This window comes from Cydia strobilella, chromosome 2, assembly GCF_947568885.1.
Source record: "Cydia strobilella chromosome 2, ilCydStro3.1, whole genome shotgun sequence".
Classification (NCBI taxonomy): domain Eukaryota; kingdom Metazoa; phylum Arthropoda; class Insecta; order Lepidoptera; family Tortricidae; genus Cydia; species Cydia strobilella.
The window spans coordinates 16312253-16326633 of NC_086042.1; the positions used below are offsets into that span (position 1 = coordinate 16312253).

The following is a 14381-nucleotide window of genomic DNA, read 5'->3' on the forward strand; positions in this document are numbered from 1 at the left end:
GCGAAGCGAAGCGACGCGGCACGGCGCGGCCGGCCCAAGGCGTTCGCGTTCGCAACAAGATCGCCCACGTAGGACACTTCTATATAGGTATCAAAGGATTAATTAAGGCGCCGTGCCGCGCCGCTTCGCATTCGCGTGTTGTTCGCCTACGTAGTAAGGTGCGTTAGGTAATCCAACGTACATACTTATATAGCCGCATCTTTATCGAATTGCACCAAAATCACTATGAATATATGGTTTAAAATTTGGCTTGGCACCGACTTCAAACATATCAGTTGGTAACGCATATACTTAAACACGGAACCCTAAAAAGGATAATATTTTATTTCATCCTTTTTGAAGTCGGTTTATCTTTTTTTTATAAAAGTTTTTATTTCACGATTATTTTTGCTTATTAACGTAAAATGTAATCAGTACTGCACGTGAACAAGCAAAGCTTCGAGATAGAAATGAATTAACGCCTACAAAAAGGTATTTGATATGAAGGTTCCCCTAATCACTGTTTATTTAAATTTTCGATGCCCACGTGCAGTTTTTGCTTTTAGTAAAATTTTGGTTTGTTGACACTGGATATACAATTGTATGCGTGCCCTATGACACTCTCAGAGATACAAAGCCGTGATGCGTACGGAATACATGGGTGGCCAAGCCAAGGCCTAAATTATCTTGTCTTCGTCTCTTAGATTTAAAAATATTATGTTTTACTAATGTAGTTATGTCCAGACCAACTTGCAAACCTATTCGCACCAATATTATAGCGCTGAAGGAGGGTAAAAAGGAAAAAACCTTTGGATACCTACCCTCAACGCTACCTTATATCAGGTCTGACAGCAGCCTAGCGACCCCATTCTTGTTCGTGCGCGCGCAGCATTCGCACCTAGTATTAAAATAAGTTTGTGTAAGTTTTGAAAAATATTTTTCTTTTTCAAAATGCAGTCTATATAACCGGGCTTTGTTATTTGACTTAGTTTTAATAAGGGCGCGATAAAATGTAACTTTTCCTTCTAATTGTAGTAATTGTCAAATCCCTATTAAATCAGTACAAACGTTTCTTTTCTAGATTACTATAATATACTGCGGTGAAAGTAGGTAGATGTATAATGTACAGTATCTAATTAAAAAAACGGTGCTTGTGTCACATATTTCAGTCGATTATGTTCTAACGTTGTTTATTTCCTCTTTAAATTTACCCTGAGTGCGTACCTATCTCCCTTAATTCGAATTTATTTTACTGGCGTGCTTCCTCGGCAACGTAATTAAATCGCAGTTTTAGCGTAAAGCTGGATTTAATATCGGTCTACATTTAGCGACAATGAATTCAACTTGACTTTATCTGAAATTAATCTGACTATGCACTATAACAGCACCCATTAATACCTTTGCACTGAAAACGCAATATTACATATATTTATGTCTAAATATATTATAAAATATTTGGGATGATGCTGGCTTTTTATCTCGCTCGCTGTCGTCAAAAGTTTACTTGAATACAAAGTTCTTCGACGTCTAAAACAACTCATTGGTATTATTTTCATACCCCGGTTTGACTAGTGAAAAAATGCACCCGTGTTAGTTATTCGATGACATGTCTCTGCTGAGCCCATCGATCGGGTGCCCTCGAGATATTGATCGGAATTTGTGAGGGGTACGCGAAGACCCACGGTCTCAGATACAACTCCAAGAAAAGTGAGCTTCTCGTGTTTAAGGCGGGTTCAAAAAAGCCGTCGTACATACCACCACGAAAACTTGGAGGAACTGAGTTAAAAAAATGTCACTCATCTTAAGTTGCTGGGGCACTGGGTCATCGAGGACCTGACGACCTTGATGTAGAGCGGGAGCGTAGGGCATTGGCGGTGAGAGGCAACATGTTGGCTCGCAGGTTTGCACGTTGCACGAAGAACGTCAAAATAACTCTTTTTAGGGCATTTTATCAGTCTTTCTATACGTGCAGCCTCAGTGTACGCAGAGATCTCTCAATGCCTTACGCATTCAGTATAATAACGGTTTCAGAGTGTTGTTGGGGTTGCCTCGATTCTGCAGTGCGTCGGGGATGTTTGCCGAAGCTCGCGTGGATGGCTTCCAAGCTTCCATAATGCGCAAGAGAGTGGCCTACCTGATGCGCCGTGTTAGGGATAGCCCCAGCAGCCTTCTGAACACTGTTATTGATAATTTAGATTGTTCAATAGTTGTTAAATGGAACGCTATTCACATGGATAATAGAGGTGCTGTTGGGCTTATTTAGTTAGTTAAGAAATAGATCTAGTTTAAATTAATTTTTGTATTATATGGATAAATTACTTGCATTTTCACTAGACTTATATTGACCGGAATATAGACCGTGATTACCTATTGTATTATTTATAAGCTCCCGATCAGCCGTCAACAGTCAAAACCCGTCAACATGATGCATGTAACTGCGTCGAAATATCGGGAGCTCATAAATAATACAAAAGGTAATCACGGTCTACATCCCGGTCAATATAAGTCTAGTGAAACTAACCGTGAATCATTCAAAACTCTACTTGCATTTTAAATTACGACATTATAAATTGGGGCATCATTATTATAACGTTGCAATTTTCAAATTATTTTAAATCAAATTAGTACCGGACATTTTATTTAGTTATATTTCATTTTTGTTTTGTTCTTATGTTATGATTTGACAAGGCTTTAAATTAATTCTTTATTATTAATAGTGTAATGTAATAATTCATTGTTAATTATTGTATTGTATGGATCTTGTTATCCGAATTAAATAAAAAATAAAAAATGAAATATCGACTTAATCGGAATGAAGTAATTTCTAAATTGTAATTACAAACGTGACTCCTCCTCGATCTAAAAGTTATTAATTAAAAGCTTTTATTACTTACTGGAAAACCTTTTAAAATAGGTATACTAAATACCTATCAATTCAGTTCAATCTAAACTAGGCCATTGAGGCATTGTACCAAGGATGCTGGCAGCATTTCCTCGTTGTGTCGCAATGCTGATACATTGTGCAAGGAAGCCGCCAGCTCTTTGGTCACCAGTTACGTCAACCAGACGCTTCGCGATTTCTGCAAACAACTTGTGCGCGCTGGGACGCCATGGACCTAGAGTTTCAACTCCAAATAGTACAAAATGGTACTCTCTACCGACGCTCATATTTATTACGTTTTAAATTTCCGGCGCTTTCTGCCGCTTCGCTCGCTTTTACATTAGTCCGTTGGTCCATCCCAAGCTCCAAGAAACTAAGGACACCCCATCAGGCCTCTTGCCATCATCCCTGATAATGCCAGTCGGATCAAGAAGATTAGCCACATTGATGGTGGCAAGAGACCGACGGATTATGTCATGAAGCGACTCATGTCTTGAAAAACGGCCTGCACTTTTTTGACAAGATAATCCACGGTGTCCCAGTCGGTCCAGGTCCATGCCTGCCTGCCTGCCTCCAAACCGAATAGGGAGATTAGGGAGGGATGCTTGAGACCAAGAAGGCTCAATAAGCTGAATGTTTAGAATCGTTTCTAAACTAATTTTGATCAAATCATCTATAGGCGACAATAAATTTATAAATTTTGGATGTTTCCGGAACACAAATGTAAGATTTAGGGACAAAAAGGCATAATTTAAGATTATAATATTTAAAAAATACATGAAAAGGTGATGGTGGTACGTGATAATGTTAAAGTTTATCGAAAGCGACAGACTACATTTGCCCCCCTCAGACTGGAGTATGAATTTATTTTGCATATAATTATCTATCTAAATAAGATCAGGCTTAGTTTTTGTCATCATGTTCACAAAATAAAGATACTCCAACTGGTACGTGTTTAACCTTGCTGTCTGAAACTCTTCCGAAAAGGTAAAACCGTTGACATAAAAGTTTAAAAGCAATAAAAGCGTCTATTCCTGAAACAGCTGATAAGAGCTTTTTTATTTCAACGTCCGACGTTAAGCTTGGTAGCTTCAAACGGTTATCGGGACATCGTAAAATATACGGCTTTATTTTCATTGATAATAATCAGTTGAGAAATGGTTTTACGTTTATTGAAAAATTAAAATCACAAAATCTTGTTGATTATGACGGACACCGGTACAGAAATGAATTTATAAGACACCTTGTTGTTTACCTGTCTGTCACCGGAATTATTCTGAGAGGCAATTTGAGAGAACAAAGTGAGGAAGTGTCATTAACGTCTTGTTAACAATAATCATGACATTTCCACACTTTGCAGAGCTCCAACTCTACAACAAGTTTTTTATTTAATTAAGTACCTATTTATAATTACGATAGTCGTATGATCATAATAGTGTAACGCAATGAATTGTACAATTCTGTGCGAGCCACTTTATCATTAAATAGCATAATAGCATTAACATTATCATTAATTATAAAGCGTTACTTTTTTAGATGATTAAAATAATAAACATATTGAACCCAGTTTAACCATACATTTATATAGGTACATGAGAGTGTGACGCACGGATAATAAAAATTTTCCCTTTCATATGAATATTTTTTCAGTGCTAAAGCAACGTCTCCCGGGGACGAAAAGGATGCGGCAAAGATCCTGGTGTACCGGAATAACGGTAAGATAGTTAATTTAAATAATACTTATACCGTTTTTTTATAGCAACATTCTAACTGGCTCGGTGCAGAATCTGATTACCCTGTTTAGTTTCGTAGTCTTTTGGTCTACTAAATTTATGCGTAGGTAGACTTATATTGACCGGGATATAGACCGTGATTACCTTTTGTATTATTTGTGAGCTCCCGATATTTCGACGCAGTTACATGCATCATAAATCATGTGTCGAAATATCGGGAGCTCACAAATAATACAAAAGGTAATCACGGTCTATATCCCGGTCAATATAAGTCTAGTGAAACTAACCGTGAATCATTCAAAACTCTTATGCGTAGGTGTATTTTTATTTGAACTATCTTCTGCCTGCGACCTTGTTGATATAAAATTTTATCTTGATTGCTGTAATTCTTGAAACTTTTAATTTAACATTTCCGTTTTATCTATTACAAGATTTAATTTTTATAACATAAAAAAACATTTGAACGCTTTTAACTCCGTATACATCAAACCGATACTCGTCGGTAGATACTTAACTTGAGTCGGACCAAGATAACTATGCACGGACTTTGAAATGACAAAGTGTGGCATTGTAATCATAAAGAAATCAATATTTCTATGAAAAATGTGACACTTAACGTGACACGTCCACACTTAGTCCTATGAATGTCGGTGCAATTAGCTTAGATGGAATCTAGCATTTCTAGCCTTTGGCTGCGACTTCGTCCGTTCAGGATATAGTAATCGCACTCCCATACAAATTGTGAACACCGTTTCCAAAATATTTCAGCTACTTTTGCATCCCACCGATATATAGATAAATATACAAATGTTTGCGTGCAGTTTATTTATTTAATTAAATCATGATTAAGCTCGGGATTATCACGTGCGGTTATGTTATTTTATATTTTTATTCGATAATAACTCTTTGTTTAAATTAATTTTTAATAAGCAGAAACGTCTGCGAACGATGCTACTAAGCTTAGAAGATTTGCTGACTGCTGGCGGCTCAATTGGCACCCGAGGCAGTAATTTTTCCACTTTTAAATTTATTCTAAGCTTCTTTGTTTATTATGTGATGATGAATGATTCAAATTATTTTTTATAAAACACACTGATGATGTTTGTGTGTCAAATCGAAATGCATATGGGGAAAATCAAAAACAAGACGGTTTGTTCTTAGAAATCGCGAGGCCTTTTTTAAATAGAAAATAATAGATAAACTTTATGTAGAAGATTTGTTTCGAAAACTGCTTTAGGTAATAAAAAACTAAAATTTGAAAGACCTAGTCTTTTCCATTAGTCATAGACACTTGTTTCGCAATAACCACAATATAACATGTGCCAGCGAAATTACTGAGAGTAACATTATAATTATCAATATCAAGTCAATAAATAACGCAATGTTAAAATTTGAAATCCGAACGTCGCTTTTGATGTTTGCATCATAATCGTTTAACTGCCATTTTTGCTAAAGGACCTGTCCTGTTACTAAATATGATACTGTTGACTGAACTGAGCATTCAACAATAAAATAAAACGGTCCAGGTGTATTCCTGTAAAAACTAAATGCCTAACTTAAAATTTAAAAGTTGTTAGTATGTTTTAAACTGAAAAAAGGTTGTTTACTGAAACTACGAGTATTGCAACGTGCACGGGATGAGTGACACTATTATAGTAAGTCTGTCATGCTACGCAGTGGGCATATCTCTTCTTTAGCGACTGAGTAAAATACACATTTATTCAATGTGTGATTTACTCTTTTACCTTAACCAAATTAAATTAATGTTTTTAGGGTTCCGTACCCAAAGGGTAAAAACGGGACCCTATTACTAAGACTCCGCTGTCCGTCTGTCTGTCCGTCTGTCTGTCACCAGGCTGTATCTCATGAACCGTGATAGCTAGACAGGATGTATTTCTGTTTCCGCTATAACAACAAATACTAAACCCTCGGTGGGCGAGTCCGACTCGCACTTGTCCGGTTTTTTTTTTTACATATCGACGGTGGAAATTTCAAATATCGTAAGGGACATATGGCCGTATGTCCCTTAGGACATTTGAAATTTCCACGGTCGATATTAATAGGCAATAACAAAACATCAAGGTCTCTATCACTTAGCGACTTACTTTGAAGATGATTTCAAATACTGCATGCGAACTGAACTAATTTGAAACAACATGGCGTATTATTTCACGATCACCAAGTATGCCACGTTAGAGCAGCTACATATATTCGTGATATAAAGTGAAACTCCGAAGGGAACAAGTTTTCTACGTTTAAAGTTAAGAGCGCCTTACAAATGTTTTTGGCAAAAAATATCTTCGCAACTTCGACTCGTCGCTCCAGACTTTGCGGGAAACATAATTTAATATTTAATTACTTTTAACATACTCGTAACGAAAACAAATGATATGATCTTGTTTCATAAAGTCATGTAAGTAGTTTATTGTTCCTTTTTAGGGTCCGTAGTCAGCTAGGAACCCTTATAGGTTAACTGGAAGAGATCCCTCAAAGGGATATGTTCGCCTTTGTACATCTTATTATTTGTACCATGTAATTTTTAATATGTATATTTGTACAATAAAGAGTTTACTACTACTACTACTTAACTATAGTTTCGCCATGTTAATCTGTCTGGCTGTCTGACTGTCCGGCCGCGGTTTTGCTTATTTATCTTTTGTGCTAGAAATCTTCAGTTTGGAGTGGATATATAAATCAATCTTGCCAACGAAGTGGGAAAATAAAAACTAGAAAAAAATGTAGGGTACCTTCCCTTAGGGTTCCTTTACGTGTAGGGGGGTATAGTGGGGATGATTTTTTTTTGCTCAACCCTATAGTGCTGGGTGTCATTAGCTTTTTCAAAACGAATAGGGATCTCTAACAATAATTTTTTGATAAAGAGAATATTTTCGGAAGAAAATCGTTACGAAAGAAAAAAAAGTGACGCCGTGACGCATGGTACGGAACCCTACACTGAGCATGGCCCGGTATGCTCTTGGCCGGTTTTTGTTATTATCTCGATAGGATGTTTCAAATCTGTCCCTAATTATGGCAAATAAAAATTAAGGTAAAGGTACTTTAAAATATAGATAGAACGATAATATTAACATCAGCCAGTACCATCATCAACAAATAATATGTGTAAACAGTGTAATAAAAAAGCTACCGAAAATACTTTTAAGGGTAAGGACGTGGTTTATCTCCAGGATAAGATATGTTCCTGAATTATTCACTGTTAAAGCTAGCCGAGTGAATTATTTGGCGCGGACGTGGAGGAACTTGGCGAATTTATAACATGCACACTTTTGTTACAGCGCGGGTTTGCTTGTGGTATAAAAGTGTGTACTGTGTACCGTAAAGTTAAGATTATCACGTCTACTTAGTATTTGTGGTAGGTAGGTAGGTATAAATATAATATCCTGGTAGGCTTGTGCGTAGTGGGGGATGTAAAAGAGTTGATTGCACTCGACGTACCTACCTAGCAAATTAATTATCAAATTTATACCTACTGAATCCAGACGCCCAGATATTCGTCAACGTAATGCTGCGATAACTCCTGTCATAGCTGACCAATTGACAATGGAGACGAAGGGCACTCAGATTATTCTTTATTTCGGAACCTAACCAGTTGCTAGTGACTTTTGAGTCTGACTGTACTTACTGTAAAGTGTAGTTTAATGAATACTTATAAATATTTTTTTTTGCCCCATATTTCTTTAGAATCGCAACTTCGTTCACTCGTTCATTGAAATCTTAAAGTTATATTTTTGCCCATTTCAAAATGTCATTTTACAATGAATAAGTACCTAAAGGAATTAGTAGCTATCGTTATTATTAAACTGACTAAACATATTTTTCAAATGTAGTGAATGAGCTTAAAGCCTATAATTATTGCCTATGCATTCCTCCTTGCATTAGGTTAATAAGGGCGGCTGGTTATTTTATGTTTATAATTACAAAATACTATATTTAAGTTCTTGACCTCGAAAGCTCACCGGGTCATAGTCAAACATTTGAAAAACCATAAAATTTTCGGATCTTTTTTTTGATTAAAAAAGAAATCCTACGACGGACATTGTTAAGGCGTGGTTTAAGGCTAGTCACTAAGGAAAGTTATAACCAGACAACATTTTTTAATTTTTAATCAAAGCGAGTCCAATTTGTAAAATATATATAAGTTTATAAACGTAAAAGTCCTGACTGACTCACTTAAATCAACCATGAATCATGTATTTTTCACAATAGGTACCTAGTTTTTATAACGTTAGTATCCACTAAGAAATGATGAAATGAGGGTCCAAAATTTGTATGGGGAAACCAGATCAGTTTCGACTATTTTGTTCTAAACTTCACATGAGTATTTCTAACAATAAATGAGTAAATACGTGTTTCAGGGTTTTTGAAAATTCAACCCCTAAAAGGGGGAAATGTGGTTACAGTCTAAAATTCGAAATGGGTATTGTTTCTTTGGTTTATCCGGTCGCTGGTTACGAAAACAACAACGATTTTAAAATCCAACGCAGCAGACGTGAAATACCATCTTGTCTGCTGGAGCGCGGTGGGGTTGGAATGACAAAATATCAATATTATGTTTGTCGTTTTTATGGTTTTCTGGGACGTTATGGTCCGAGAGCTGGTGGAAATTTGGAGTAGGTCCTTGAGGCAAGCTGAAAATTTGCCTGATGCTTCTCCTATCTTACCCTACCTCAGCACTACAAGTCTGGCTGCAGGGTAGCGGGTCTAAACCAACCTACAAATTTTTAAAGAATTTTTTTTTTGGTGCCCAAAAAAGGTTCTTGAGGCAATCAGTAATTTCTACAAGTGAAAATTGAATATCTAAATAGTCATAAAAAAATTATGCCAGACGATTAGGCCGGGTCTTTAACCTTGCCAGACGCGTGCAAAATATTTTTTGAAAAAATTCAAAAAAGGTTCTTGAGGCAATCTGTAATTTTTACAGGTTAAAGTTAAGTATCTAAATAGTCATAAAAAAAATAAGCCAGACGATTTGGTCGGGGCCTTCTACCTGCCAGACGATCTAGAAAGTTACGTATGGCACTTACTCGTACGCAAAATTAAGTTTGTTCTCCTGTAGAAATGTATGCTAATACAAAGTTATTTTTGTAGTGCAGTAAATTAAAGGTAAAAGGTACAAATTTGGATGTACGATGTGATTATGATTATGAATATGTGTATATTTATGATAAATTAGTTAACGTAATATGACTGAATTTATAATAATGTATTGTAATGTATTGTAGCGACTAAAAATAATAGTGAGTAAAAACCGTACTTATCTAAATATTTTGAATGTATTGTAATTTAAAAAAATACATGTATATGTAAAATAATACAATTTAAATACAGAATAGTAATGTGTTCTAATTATTATAATGTGTAAATTTTTTATTTAATTAATAAATGCTTAAACAATACAAATAATAATGAAATAATAATACAAATAAGATGATGATGATGATGATTGTTTCATGTCCAGATGTGATAGGTTATTAAGTGCGTGGGGTGTTAAAAGGGGGCGAGAATTTTATTATTTTTGCACTACAACGCACGGTTTAGAAGCTACAGCCATATATTATTTTCTTTTTTTTTATTGTTTTTAAAAATTTGGTTATTTTTGCGCTACTACGCACAGTTTAAGAGATACAGCCCTATAAAGCTTTTTTTTCTTATTTGTGATTTAAAAAAAATAGTAATTAGGGGTTTCCTGATGGGAAGCAAAAATTTCATAATTTTTGCGCTACGGCGCACGGTTTAGCAGATACAGCCCTATAACTTTTTTGTTGTTTTTTTTTGTGTTTTTTATATATCACTTATGGGTTCCTTGAAATGGAACGAAAATTTGATTATTTTTGCGCTACGACGCACGGTTTTGGAGATACAGCCCTATAAAGTTTTTTTTGTTGTTTTTTTTTATTTATTTTTTATTGTTTTTTATTTATCACATGGGTTTTTTCAAAGGGGAACGAAAATTTGATTACTTTTGCGCTACGACGCACGGTTTAGGAGTACAGCCCTATAAAGATTTTGTTTATTTTTGCGTTTTTTTTTAAAATATTAATTAAGGGTTGCTTACGCGGGAAAGAAACTGATTATTTTTGCATTACGACTGAAAAAAAAAATTCAGCTGTTTAGCCTGTTCGCATGAACACAGATGCCATGTTTACATTAAAATTAAAAAAAAAAAAAACTTCCCGGCCTAGGCCTTCAATTTCGTATGCAATTCCTTTACAGTTCTCTCGAGTTGCTCCGCCCGAAACATGATACTTTGAAGCCTGTTTTGATGCACATGAGGACAATATCTGTGCCTCCAGTGTAAAAGTCGAGTTTGTCCAAATTACAAATTTTGGCAGTAAGAGGTTTATTTCATAAAACTACACCTTTTGTGTTGACACTCACAGCCTTACGACTTCTAATTGCTGAGATATCGATTGTGCAAAAGGGTTAAAGTTTGCCAAAATGCTATACTATTATGTTCAAAACGATTTATTTTCATATTATCTCGTTTAAAAAATCGGTATTTAAAAATCGTGTTACGAACGATGGTTAAAGTAAAGTTTAATCTTAGTGAATAAACTACATTTCAAGGAACATTCGGTGTAAAGAAATTAAAATTCACTTAGATCTTTTTCAACTACCGGGTCTAGTTCGTGAATAACGGTAAAAATTAAGTTTTTTATTATTTACAGACAATTTTTAGGACGTCATGATGTGTAAAGGGGTATAAATTTATTTACTTTGGTCGTTTTTCACAATCTAGTTTAGCTAAATTGAGTTAATGAATAGGATTCGCGGGGTGCCGAAGAGGGGTCGGCGGCGCGTACGCCGCTCGGCTCCCGAGACTCCCGAGAGTCCCGCTCGTGACTTCATGACGCATGCCAGCTTTTATAACTTCAGTGTGCTATAAAAAACTGAATTCACTGCGAGAAAATTAAACGAAAAAAAAAGGAAAATTCTTGTTCATAAGTAGAGGTAAGTGAATTCAAATATTAAAAAGAAAGTCCTGTAGAAGAAAAGACAACTGGAATGAGACTGATTATGAAATAATTGGGAAACAAAACAAAAAAGGAAAACAAAGATGGGGAAGAAAAACCAAAAAGTACAACTGCCCTGTTGTACTGAACCATTAGCAATTTCAGCAGAAAAATTAAAGATACCTATTCACTCTTTAATTACATGAATATTATTATTTTTGATTTGGTTTTTTTACCATCGTACTAAAAAAATGCTATTTTGAATTCCCGAAATGGTTTCTTTACACAATACAAAAGTTAAAAAAGATTTTAGCAACACTAGAGAAAGTGCAGTTTAACCTTTTCACACATTTATTGTTTTTGTGAAAAGGGATATAAGTTTTTTTTGACAGCCAATATTTCTGTTACTTTCACAAAAGTCAGTTCAATTTAAATGAAAATTTATAATTCATTACCTAAACTATCTAGTCTAAACTAAAAGCAAAACCCCAATTTTTTTAGAAAGAATCCAGAGAAAACACGGTTAGAAACGTTTTTCGGCCATACTGAAAAATGACACTTTTTGAGTTTAACCCTTTTACACTGGAGGCACAGATATTTCATTGCATGTTTGAAAAAAGAAAATTAAACGATTAAAAACGATTATCGTTCCAAAAACTTGTTATTTAACTGTCCAGCGAATAAAATAATTTAAATAAGTTATAGTGACGTCACAAAGTTTATGACTCCCCGTTCCCTTTGTCACAACATGTCACATTTTCTTGACACCCTCCCCCCCCCCCCCCCTAAACGTGTGATGATATTAATTTCATTTCATTTATTCATTTATTTCAATCAACTTAGGATCATAATATATTACATTATAACATTACATAAAATTATTATATTACAGTTAAGATTAAAATTAAAGTTAAATTAGACTAAAATTATATTAAACCCCTAAAATAAATAATTAATTATTTAATTAATTATTTATTATTTAATTATATTATATGACCCCTAAAGATGAAACAAAATACATGAACACAGCCATGCACGCCATGGTACATTAAAATTAAATAAAAAGGCCTTCGTCATAACTAATGCGCTTCAAATACCTCTCTTCTTTAAGATGCTCCCAGAATTATCTGCTTACCCAAGTTTCTTCTTCTTCTAAATTCTATAACGATTCTTTTACCTTCCAAGCGATTCGGTTGTGGAATGCTCTGCCGTCGAAGCTAAGACGAGCTAAATCACTCCCCATTTTTAAGGCTCAGCTCAAAATCCACTATCTGTCCCTTCCTCAAACTCGTTAATTATTAGATTCTGTCTGTCTATCTGTATTGTGTGATATGTTTATGTATGTATGTATGAATATATATATATATATATATATATATATATATTGTATATATTACATTTATGTATGTATTGATATTGTTATATATTTAGTTGTGCTGATATTTTTTTTTTTCCTGTACTCGTTCTCCATTTATTTTTGCTACCCTTATACATATTTCTTCCTTGCGCTAATTTCTACTACCTGAAGGTTGTCTGGAAGAGATCGCTTTTAAGCGATAAGACCGCCTGTTGCTGCTTAGTTTTTTATGTTAATTTGCTGTATTTAATCATGTTTCATTGTGCACAATAAAGAATATTATTATTATTATTATTATTAATGAACTACCCATGGATCTACAATAGAGATACAGCTGGACACATTGTCGCTAATTTCATAATATGTAATATGCCCACACCCTATTCATACCCATAATTCTATACGCATAATTATCATAAATATACACATCTTCATACTCACAATCACATCGTACATCCAAATTTATACCTTTCTATCTTTAATTTTCTGAACTACAAAAATAACTTTGTATTAGCATACATTTATACAGGATAACAAACTTTATTTTGCGTGCGAGTAAGTGCCATACGTAACTTTCTAGATCGTCTGGCAGGTAGAAGGCCCCGACTAAATCGTCTGGCTTATTTTTTTTATGACTATTTAGATACTTAACTTTAAACTGTAAAAATTACAGATTGCCTCAAGGACCTTTTTAGAATTTTTTGATAAAATATTTTGCACGCGTCTGGCGAGGTTAAAGACCCGGCCAAATCGTCTGGCATATTTTTTTATGACTATTTAGATATTCAATTTCCACTTGTAGAAATTACAGATTGCCTCAAGAACCTTTTTTGGGCACCAAAAAAAAATTCTTTAAAAAATTATAGGTTGGTTTAGACCCGCTACCCTGCAGCCAGACTTGTAGTGCTGAGGTAGGGTAAGATAGGAGAAGCATCAGGCCAATTTTCAGCTTGCCTCAAGGACCTACTCCAAATTTCTACCAGCTCTCCGTCTATTAATTAGAAAAATGAATCGATTTAGATAGGTTACACTCGAAAGTGACAAACAAGCCTCCTCTCCCTCTAACATTTAAAACCGTCCACTCAATCCGCCAGGACTACCCACTCATAAACTTGTCCTTAAAGTGGGTGCTCCAGTGATGTTACTGCGCAATCTGTATCCTCCTTAGTTGTGCAACGGGACCAGGTTGCGTATAAAAGCGTTACACAAAAATATGGTAGGGGCCACTGTCATTACTGGTTGCGCTAGGGGTGAATCAATGTACATACCACGCATACCTCTAAGGTCTGTTTTGCAATGACCATTAATAAATCTCAGGGTCAGTCTTTAAAAACCGCAGGGATAGATCTAAGGGGGACTGCTTCCCACACGGACAGTTTTACGTGGCTTGCTCCAGAGTGAGTTCTTCGAGCAGCTTGGCCATATTAGCACCTCAAGGCAAAACCACTAATGTTGTGTAT

General features: G+C 35.1%; 1 protein-coding gene across 1 annotated transcript in view; it reads left to right on the forward strand.

Moving 5' to 3' along the window:
- The window catches only part of LOC134749597 (cell adhesion molecule Dscam2-like), a 48799-nt gene that overhangs the window by 4504 nt on the left and 29914 nt on the right, over positions 1 to 14381 (forward strand). The window contains exon 3 of the mRNA XM_063684609.1: positions 4511 to 4575. Coding sequence (XP_063540679.1) covers positions 4511 to 4575 — 65 coding nt within the window. The remainder of the gene's footprint in view (positions 1 to 4510; positions 4576 to 14381) is intronic.